At 27.9% G+C, this 11,186-nt stretch overlaps 1 protein-coding gene across 10 annotated transcripts; it reads right to left on the bottom strand.

Annotated features, from left to right (window-relative positions):
• Positions 1-404: 404 nt before the first annotated feature.
• Positions 405-6,823, bottom strand: LOC114169777 (uncharacterized). Of its 10 annotated transcripts, none has more exons than XM_028055077.2 (10): positions 6,560-6,823; positions 6,178-6,248; positions 5,489-5,661; positions 5,130-5,305; positions 4,388-4,455; positions 4,157-4,258; positions 2,470-2,625; positions 1,688-1,807; positions 1,346-1,475; positions 405-802 (listed from the first exon to the last, which is right to left on the bottom strand). In XM_028055077.2, exons 2-10 carry the CDS (start codon positions 6,214-6,216, stop codon positions 675-677), a joined length of 1,092 nt encoding a protein of 363 aa, XP_027910878.1. In that variant the 5' UTR covers positions 6,217-6,248; positions 6,560-6,823; the 3' UTR covers positions 405-674. The 10 variants fall into 10 exon arrangements, with proteins under 10 accessions (XP_027910878.1, XP_085524873.1, XP_027910876.1 ...); XM_085668747.1 differs by having other exon boundaries at positions 405-564; positions 665-802; positions 6,178-6,807; XM_028055075.2 differs by having other exon boundaries at positions 6,178-6,426; positions 6,560-6,806.
• Between the last annotated feature and the right edge of the window lie 4,363 nt (positions 6,824-11,186).

Below are 11,186 nucleotides of genomic sequence, written 5' to 3'. Positions count from 1 at the left end.
AAGGTTCATAAAAGTAGCAAATATATCATACTTATTTGGCAAAACGAGTTGATATTTTCAACTTGTTAATTTGTTCTAACCTCCTCCAGTGTAAAACCTCTCATTCTCCATTTCATTCCATCCCTCTCTGTCCAAAACAAAAAGTTTTCTCTTTGTTTTATCTTTAATTTCTTTTCTCCGATGCTCATTTCTTTTAAAATTTAATCACATCTTACCAGCTAAAGATCCTCTATCTTTTCCTTTTGAATTTGTCACTAAAGTTAGTTGAGCAAAGTGATTCTTATTATCAAGAAAAACAAAGTAATTAATCAATAAACTTTAGTTGATATTATGAAAAAACAAATTTGTGAGCTTTTTCACAGTATCAGGAAAATTATAAAAATACCAGGCACTATGGGAAGTCATTTCAAAACATTTTAATATACTAATAAACAAAATTTTCACACAACTATAAATTTTACACGGATTGCAACGTTGTTGATTAGATCAACATACCTAAAGAGACCAAGAAATCAATGACTCCAATATCTTCCCCGTTACAGTGCACTTCGCAGATCGTATCCTGGGCAACAACAATGGGAGCATAAAAATAAATTGTAAGCACTTATTCCAAAATGCTGAAGGAAGGCAGAATGTAAAGCTACGGCCAAAACTTCCATTTCCTTACGAAATCACTAATGACACACTGACAGTCTAGCCAAGCCACCAATCACTACGGCACTGTCAATGGCAGAAATACAGTCATCCTCAACATATGGGATTGTTTTCCTTAGGGTAAGATTTATTGGGATGCTCGCATTGCCTGCAAACCACAAACATGAGGGTGTACCAATTATTCACACCAAATGATGGTAGCCTATGATGCAGCGATATGATACATGAATCAGATATGACATGTATCAGATATGCTGATATGTTTATTTTAAAAATAATGATATGATATGTGATATATATATATATATATATATATATATATTGAAAAATGTACAAAAAATCTAAAAAATATATAAATATATGATTGTTATTGTGTGAATCCAAATTAAAATCATATGTATTAAACGTTGTAAAAAAAAATATAAAATTATTATCATCATATAAGTATTACTACTTTATAAATTAGATATTTCATTGATAAGTATCGGTAAATTATTCTATAGTATCAGATACGGATACATGACTCAAATTGAAGTATTGATGCATCATACATAGTAGCGAAAATATGCCATGATAGCCACAAATATGAAAGTGGCTGTATAATATGCAGGCATTCATATTAGTAATGCTGTGTTACTAGCAATAATGCATGTATGTAGTATTCTCCTTATAGCATAAGACTTATTATTACCTGCATCGATGCTGTCCTGTTCTATACAAATGGCAGCATAATGAGAACCAGCTAACTCCAGAAGTCCAAACTGCCAATTGCTAGACGGATTCTTCTGGTCATCAGAAGACTCAACAGTAATATCATGTACCTATCAGCAGAGTAAAATCCCAATGGTAGAAAAAAGCCAACAAAACACCTTCCAAAATTTAATATGCTAATACTAAAGGAGAGCTTCATGCACATGCACATACTACAGCAGTTGACTCCAGAGGAGAAATCAATATATCATCAAATAATATCACTACATGAGAGCAATGTATATCTCAAAGTTGAAACAAACTTTTCAAGAGCGAGGCATACCTTAGAAATCATATGAGGTGGAGCATGGATGTTTCCTTTCACATGGTCTCCTAATCGTAAAGTGAAAGTCTTAAATGGTGAAGCTGAGAAGCCCTTCCCTAGTGCTTTTACATATGCCTCCTGTAAATGGGAAATGTCTTTGTGAGTGACAGCTGCAGAACACAGATTGAATTCCAACTTACAGCATGTTATGCTGACTAACTATATTATGCTTATAATTAATAATTGTTTCAACATATAAGTTTCAAAGGAAATTGGTGCATATACCTCTACATTTGAGTTCTAGTTGAATACTTTGCATGAAAAAGGCACTAGGAAACAAATCACGATTGAAAAAAGACATTTTTGGTATCGTCCATGAGAGATAGCTGTAGAAATATTTTAAATGGAGCTAACAAAAACGGAACAAATCATATAGAAATACATTATATTAACTTGCATCTTTAGCCAGCAATAAGTTTAAATAAAAATTTTATGGTTTTAACCTCCCTAACATCAATTAATGCAAGAATACGCCTCCAAATAGTACCAGTTTCACAATAATATGGAAATATATTACCAATATCTTCAGAGCTAATGTAAGGTAAACCACACCAATGCCCCATTACAGTTTAAAAAATAATAATTCTCATAAAATGATATTGATATGATGCCAAACAAAAAATGGAAGTCAATTTTTTCAATATTATATCTCCAACTTCAAACAGTCACATTTCTTTCTAACAAGACTCTATTCAATAGGAAACCTAACAGCATTAGTGACATTCAATACAGTTACTAACCTTTAGAGTCCACAATTTAATGAACTCTTGAAGCCGGAGTTCAGGGTCCACAATGTGACTCAACATATCTATTTCACAAGGAGAAAAGAATCGTCGTGCAAAGGCTAATGTATCATTTTTTAACCTCCTTTGCTTCGCTTCCACATCAATACCAATCTACAATGAGAATGACAAGTTAAACAAATTCAAAGACAACAGTCTTCAGAAAAAGTGAGAATATGATAGAAAATGTCATTAAACCAGAAGAGAATACAATGTGACTGTGATGGGCCTCAACAAAATGGGCTTCCATTGAAACAATACTATCGGAAGACAAAACCAGATAGGTAAGAGAGATGTGGAAATCAACTCAAGGGAGGGAGGATAAGAGGAATTGGAAGGTGAGGAGGGAGGAAAGGAATCAATTGGGATATTTTGAGGATGGCTGTTACCATAGAGCATGCTTTAGTTCCCTGGTTTTGACCTTATTGTTTGGCATTTCCGTTTCTTTTGAGCCTTGTAACCACGGGTTGATCCTTGAAGGTTACTTGAATTCAATAAAAGAATAGTTCCTTTCTATAAGTAGTATGAGAGGTCCTAATCCTGGGAACATCTGATGGTAGCTACATGAATGCAGAATTGTTTAAAAAGTGTTGAACAGATGCTTGAAGGAGTTCACACTTCCATTTAGGAAGAGTTCCACCAGCAGATGGAAGAGATGATGCGAATGACAGAGCAGTTTGACGCTGCTGTTAGGGTGGAGAGGGAAGGTGAGAACAATGGCAACGGGAAAGACTGGAGAGAATATATATCAATTGCCTGAAACAAGTAAAAGTGCCATACTTTGAAGGAGACAATTCGCATGGTTGGGTCACAGGGTGGAGCAATATTTCATGATAAACTGCATTCCAAAGGCAGAGAAGATGGATACAACAATGGTGCATTTAGAAGGAAGGACATTGAACTGGTACCATTGTGGGAACCTCAAGTATTGATGGTGACGTGACAATCACTTTTTGGTCGACTTTAGACGGAATCTTTGGAGAATCCATACAAAATGTTTGATGGGATTAAAGTAAAGAGGCTAGTAAAGAGGCTCAGTCATCAAGTATTAAGAGAAGTTTGAACTACTCCTTGCTTCGCTGCATTTCGCAAATGAAAAATTCATGATCAAAGCTTTTCGAAATGGATTAAAAGAAGAAATCAAAGCAGAAGTGAGGATAAATGTTTCAGGCAACTTGCACATAGTAATGGAGATGACACAAAAGTTAGAGGAGAATATTGGGTGACTAGGATGGACTCTCAGGTATAGGAGTTGGATCCAGTGCCAATAAAAACCCCATCGGCTGGTAAGGGGGGTTTGGGCCCAAGAACTGACAAGGACCAATGTTTATGCAGGATCCTAACAAACTGCATACATGGCAAGAGGAGATAGAAGATAGGGATGTGGAAACCAGCTTGAGAGAGGGAAAATGGAGGGTGAGGAAGACAGATAGGATTCATTTGGGATATTTTGGGGGCGGATGTTGCCACAGAGCAGGTTCTAATTCTCTGGTTTTGATCATATTTTTTTACATTTTGCATTTTTGCTCAGACTTGTGACATGGGTTATCGTTAAAGCTTTACTTTAATTCAATAAGAGAATAGTTCTAGCAGACACTCATTTACAAATAAATTACTGCTGTGAAATAGAATACTGAATACATACAGCGGAACCCACAGTTACTCCACAAGCTATCAAAGACGAAGTATGTGAGATATTAAAACGCAGTGGTGGGAGGCTCCAATCATCAGCATATTGCCAGTCCAACTATTCAAATAAGCTACCATAAACCGTTAATATTTACACAAAAAGCTCAATGAAGAAGGCATATATATCAACTATGGAAAAAGAAACTGCAAAACATAAAGTTAGTAAGTTAATAGCTTAAAAACACACCTCAGGCTTGCCATAATTGTTCTTCCTAAACTTTAAAGATTTTGGATCTATTTGACAATTCGTCTGATCTAGCAGTAAACAATACTGTTTAGATTTTCGCCATGATGTAATAATATCGAAACCAAATGAAGCAAAACTGTAACAATATACTAATAATAATTACAGATGTGACCATGACAGATAGTTTCATATAAATTGAGGACCATGAAACAAGGAGTCCAAATTTTCTACTGGGTTTTTTGGTGTTGTCATCTGCTGAGGATTAAAACATCAAATACTTTTTAACATATTTTAAAACATCAAAATCAGTGTCCATCAGTATATTTTGAAGGCATAGTAGAAGAACAACCAGAAAAATCCAATAGAGAATCCAAATTCTGAAACAAGCAGATACTAAGTGCAAACAAATCAAATTATCTTAAAATAGTAATTAAACAAAGGTTAGGAGTAAAATAGTTGATTCTCAATTTCTTTTGGAGTATACAATAGTTCATTCTGGACCAAGCAGGAAACCAGCCAAAGTAAGTGATCCACAAAATTGCCACTTGATATGTTGGCTTACACCAGGATATAAAACCACTATTTTAATCCAATTAACTCTAAATGGTGACTGAAAATATATATGACTTGCATAAATCGCAATATCAAGCATGGTGACTGGTATACAATTAGAACAGTGTTATACAAATGGAAAAGGAAGAAGAAAAACTAAGATGCGTGACACCAAAATAATATAACTCACATCTTGCTAATGTAGTGCGAACTAATGCTCGGGCCAGGAGAGCTCTTTTCTTTATCTGTTCCCCGCGCATGCTAAATATATTTTCTTTCTCGCAAGGCGATAGAATTTCTAAGTATTGGTTCAATAGGTTTGTGCTCTGAACCTCATGAGGTAAAACATACCAAAAATGAACTTCCCTACATTAACATAAAAATAGTTGGCACCTAATACATTAAATAACATAAGCAACATAAGGCTTCACTAGAAACATAAATGTAATCCACAACACTGACATCATCTTTAATTAAATCTAAAAAACATAATTGTGATGGTACATATATAAACAAGGAATTAAATAAAAATACTCAATTGTTTTATACCTTTGTGCAGGGAGTTGCACAGGGAGCAAAGATGATGAAGCAGTCGTGAGATTCCTTCCCAAGCAATGTATATTCATCATCAGCTGTGCTTTGTCTCGCAATGAATTCATGCACACAAACAGAGGACCAAGAGTGTCTACTATTGTATTGTCTTCTAAATCAATTTTTTGCAACTGTATCAGACATAAACAAGACAAATATAGCTTACATCTAGGGGTGTCAAAACGGGCTAGCCCGACCCGTTTTGACCCGGCCTGTTTTTTGGCCCGCTTTAAATGGGCTGGCCGGGCTGGCCCAACATGATGAAACGGGTTGCATTTCTGGACCTGGCCCGCCAGCTTTTTCTCAAATGTTTAATTTATGGCCCAAAATCAGATTTTAATTTTTTTCATTTCAAATTTAGTTGTCCCAATGTTATATTACCAAAAGAAATTCTCCTTCAATGAAAAATACAACAACAATTATCTATTAAACAAGAAAATTATCACAACACAAATAACCCTGCAATATATAATAACATAACTGATTCAGTTCAGGCAGGTTCAGAAGACGAGCAGCAGAGTTTTATTTTATACGAAGAGCACATATAATGGGTCATAAAAAGCTATTGACATGGACTATATGCAAGATCTATACATTACATTCTACAAGAATAAAAGCTTTCCCTTCTATCAGATTAGGTTCCCTACCTTTCTAAATGCCCTCCTTCCAAGTTCAACGGACATCATCAATATGATTGTTGCTTTAAACCCCTGAATGTCTAGCAATGGAACAACCAAAAATTTCATTTACATTACTCAGTATTAATACAATAGAAAAAATATTCTTGGATGAGAGGGAGAGAAAAAAGTGCAATGGCCGAGGATAGCATATCCTCCAAAGCTACGAAATTGAAATTGGGGGAAAATTTAAGGATGAACAGCGATTAACGGCAGCAGCTACAGCAATTACGATTCACAGATTGGGTCGTGGTGGTCGGAAATCACAAAATCAGAAATTGAGGGTTACGAAAATCAGGAATTTAGGTTACAAATCGGGAGAAAGGAACCAGAACGCAAATTACGAACAAACCTGTCTTCGCGGTGGTCGTGGCGGTCGGAATCGTTCGCCAATCGCAGTCCGATGGTGGCTCTGCGTTCTCCGTGCACTGCGCTGTTTTCTCGCTGCTGCCAGCGACGTGGTGGATGTCACGGTGGAGGAGAAGCGGGTATGGCCAGCAGCGATTCGGGTGGAGGAGAAGCGAGTATGTGTGTGGCGCAGAGAAGAGAGCGGAGAAGAAGAGTTGCAGTCTCGCAGTCGCAGAGTGTGTGAGGTATAGTGTGTGAGAGAGGAATACTAAAAAAATTGTGCACGTGGTCTTTGTTTTAGTAAGTAACTAGTGGCACGGGTGGTGTCTTTTTTTTTCTTTTAATTTTGTATTTGTAAAATAAAAAAATGTTAATTATATTTTGAGTAAATGATTATTTTATATATGTCATTATACAATATTATTGATTATATGAATCTATAACATAATATATAATATATATATATAAAGAGGATTTTAGTTTGTGTGTCCACATTTCAAAATACTAATTTTATCCTTTAAATATAATAATTTATTAGATTTTTAAAAATTGATCATTACTTTTATAAACTTTTTATAAGATCGATTATCTCTGTTTATTATCTTCTTTATTTATCAATGGTTATTCTTTCATTTGTTCATCTCACTTTATTTTTAATAAATATAATTTTAGTTTATATATTAACTTAATAACATTACATTATTATCACCTACTAATATAATATCATGCATATTTAAAAAATTCATACACACAGATGCGATAACACATGTGTTTACGCTAGTAATAGTAATAAATATTGAAATTAAATATTATTAGAATTATATTCATGCATACATCCGGTTTTTTTTTTTTATAATTATATGCTAAGAAAAATAATAAATAATTAGTATAGTTGAAAGAGGTTTAATTATTGATTTAATTGTATATTTTGTTGTTTTAGTTTATTTTGGTCCATTGATTATTTTAGGGTTTAATTTAGTTTCTCAATTTTTTAAAAATATTCAATTTGATCTATTTTTTATTTTTTATTCAATTTAGTCATTTTTTTAGAATGATACAATTTTATCTTCTCGAATTTGAGATCAAATTATTAATTAAGTTTAATTATAATTTATATATACATATTAAACTAATTTTTTAGAATTTATACATCAAATTACTCCACTAAATGTAAAAAATTGGAACATTTAGATGAAATGTAAAGAATAAAACAAATTTAATATTTAGATGAAGTAATTTGATATATAAATTATAAAAGTTTAGTTTAACATGTATATATAATTATATATAAGATTAATTATATTATCTTATTAAGTGTTATAATATATTTGATTATAAATATAATACTTAATTTTAGAATTACATAATATAAGAAAGTTAAATCTTAAATTTGTGTATATTTTTATAATAATAGTCATTTAACTATAAATAAGTAGTATTTTTTAACATCAATTTCTTAACATTAATGTAGTAGATCATATTAATCTTAGTAGTCATTTAGAGTATTTTGTTGATTTACTTGTGATCGGTACAATGACATTAATTAATTGATAGACGAGTGAAAGTTGAACCATTAAGATATTTTATTTTTTAGAATACTTTTAATTAATTATTATTGTGTGGTTAGGATTGGATTATTATTCTTTAGTTATTATTGTTTAGTAGACCAATATTAAATAAAAAATGTGTTTGCTAAGGTATTATCGATATTTTTCTGTTTTCTTTTAAATTAAGATTAAGAAAACAATTATAACAATAATTATTTTTAAATAAATAATTTATTTATATAATTATATTTAAGTGTAATAATTGTGTAGTTATATATATATATATATATATATATATATATATATATATATATATATATATATATATAATTTTAAAATGATATTAGACTATGATAATAATAATTTATTATTAATATTAATAATATAAATATTAAAAAAAATATTATTGTATGCTTAAAATTTACAATTAAACTTTGGAATTATATAATATACTAAAATATAAAATATATATATATATATATATATATATTAAAATAAAATATAGATATATTATTTATTATGGATCTCATGCAAAATAATAATAAATAATATATAAATATCTAAATAATTAATCATAGGTATTTTTGGTAACAAAATAGTTTTAAAAAATAATATTATTTTATACTACCCCTTTAAATGAAAATAATATAAGTGTAATATTATTATTTATTTTGAATGATTAAGATTAAAAAATAACATTTAAATATAACTTTGTTTAAATTTAAAATTGACATATATGATTAATATTTTGAATTAAACTTTTTAGTTAAATATTACATTAAATGAAATGTTTTAGTTTTTTTTATTTGTAAATTTTTGGTAAAAAATTTATATGTTACTGTATTCATTTAGCTTGTAAATATATATATTAAAAGAAATATAGAAATTGAGAAGAAAACAAAAAATATTTTTAAAACAAAAAATATTTTTAAAAATAAAAATATCAGACAATATAAATAAATGTAAGTAGTAGATAATCTAATAACACAAAAGTTAAACTATTTAATATATATATATATATATATATATATATATATAAAGAATAAAAGTTAAACATAATAAAATATTAAAGTATTATAGTAATTAATTATTTTTAATATTTAATAAATAATGATAGATAAAATAAAATTATAAAAGATAAAAATATATTAATACAATTGCTTATAAGAAAAAAAATATATATCTTATGGTATTATATTGTAATATATATTAATATATTTTTGCATGTAGATTATTATAATAATATGCATGATTATGAATTTAAAAAATTGTTTTAGGCAATGTTTGGATAAATGAATAATTGAAATAAATATTTATTGCAATTAAAAATTAAATGTTTTTGAAATATAATAGTTACCATATGTTGAGTATAATAATCTTATAATTATCATAACAAAAAATATAACTATTATAACAAATAAAAATTATAAAAGAATTATAAAATAAAATTTTAATAGATAAAAATTAATGGTTCCTAATGTTTTTTTAACTTTAAGAACGAATTTGAGAATAACTTAAAATTATCTTAATAGATAAAATTGTAAAAAGATCAAATTATCTATGATAAAAAATATATTTATTATTATCATTATTAATATTTATTATTTAATTTGTGTATTATTAGTATAGACTTATTTATATTATTACCATATTTCACTATTATTAACTTATATTATTAGTATTATTAATTTTTATTATTAATATTATAAAAATTTTATCATAATTCATTTTGATATCAAGTTTATCACAATTTACAACTATATCATAAATTCAAACATACTCCTCATAAAATTTTGATAATGCTTAAAATTAATATGTAGGGTCAAAATAGTAACAAAAATACGAAAATCAGTAACACCAAGTCCTTTTCCAATATTTATATAAAGGATGGCACAACTAATGGACATTAAAACACATTGCTTGTCTTGATAAATTATGCATATTTTATTAATAACGAATTATGATTTCTGCAATACTTATATAAGTTTTATATTTCACATTTTCTGAGAGATTAGACATTGATCTCAATTAAATTCACATTTTAATATTATAACTTATCAGAAAGGACAAAAAAAAAATTGTTGTTTCTAAGAAAACAAATTTAATATCTTAGTATTACAAAAGAATGTTTAGGGTTATAGTATATTTTACACTAACAATATATTTAAAATAACAATATTTGGCTTTGTTATAATATAATTGATTTAATAGTTATGCATAATTTTAACTGATTAAAATATAAATAAAAGAGAGGTTACAATACAATAAATTTAATAATTATTTATATTTTTAGCAAACTAAAATATAAGTTTTAGAATTTATTATTATTAAGAACAAAAACTATAGATCAAATAATTAATGTTATAAATAATAATATTATAGTTCTTTGGTATATATTTGTTTTCTAAATTCAATAACTTTAATAATGTGTTAGATGTAATAACAACGTATAAAATGTAGGTATATTTTGCATTATAAATTTTGTACAAAATAAATACAAAAATAAAATTGATGTTAAAATTTGTTGACAAAAACATAAACTTAAACTAATATTTAAAGTGAATTGATGATATGAAATTATAAAAAATGTGAAGCTAAATATAAATTATTATAATCAAAAGTAATATATATATATATATATATATATATATATATATATATATATGATGTATTGATTCAAGATTTGTTGAGTAATAATTAAAGAAATAATTTAAAATAAAATATATTTATTGATTCAAATAATAATAACAAAAACAATAATAATTATAATAGTATTTTAACTATCTATTAAAACTTCGTTTATAATTAAAGAAATTTAAAATTATTAATAAAATAAACTAATTGATAAAAAAAAATAGAAATTAATCATACAATTATTAATTATAAATGTATAAATTTTAAAGATTTAGGAAATAAAAAGAATTCACTCATAATTAAAAATTAAAAACAATTAATAAAATTAGTTAGTCAGTTAATGAAAAGATTTAAAAATAATCATGATTGATTGTATAAATCAAATTGACTCTATAAATCAATCCTATGTTTTACATGTGAGCACAATTAATTACTAAATTTAGTATTAGT

Source organism: Vigna unguiculata, chromosome 11, assembly GCF_037176805.1.
Source record: "Vigna unguiculata cultivar grain cowpea cultivar isolate G323 ecotype 2 chromosome 11, ASM3717680v1, whole genome shotgun sequence".
Classification (NCBI taxonomy): Eukaryota; Viridiplantae; Streptophyta; class Magnoliopsida; order Fabales; family Fabaceae; genus Vigna; species Vigna unguiculata.
This window is presented reverse-complemented; position numbering and strand designations above follow the sequence as displayed.

Coding starts and splice junctions, on each gene's coding strand:
- LOC114169777 (XM_085668747.1), bottom strand. CDS start 6,276: ATGAAATTTTTGGTTGTTCCATTGCTAGACATTCAGGGGTTTAAAGCA. Junction 5,306..5,488: donor GTGCAACTCCCTGCACAAAG/GTATAAAACAAT, acceptor ATGTTAATGTAG/GGAAGTTCATTTTTGGTATG. Junction 4,259..4,387: donor ACAATTATGGCAAGCCTGAG/GTGTGTTTTTAA, acceptor TTATTTGAATAG/TTGGACTGGCAATATGCTGA.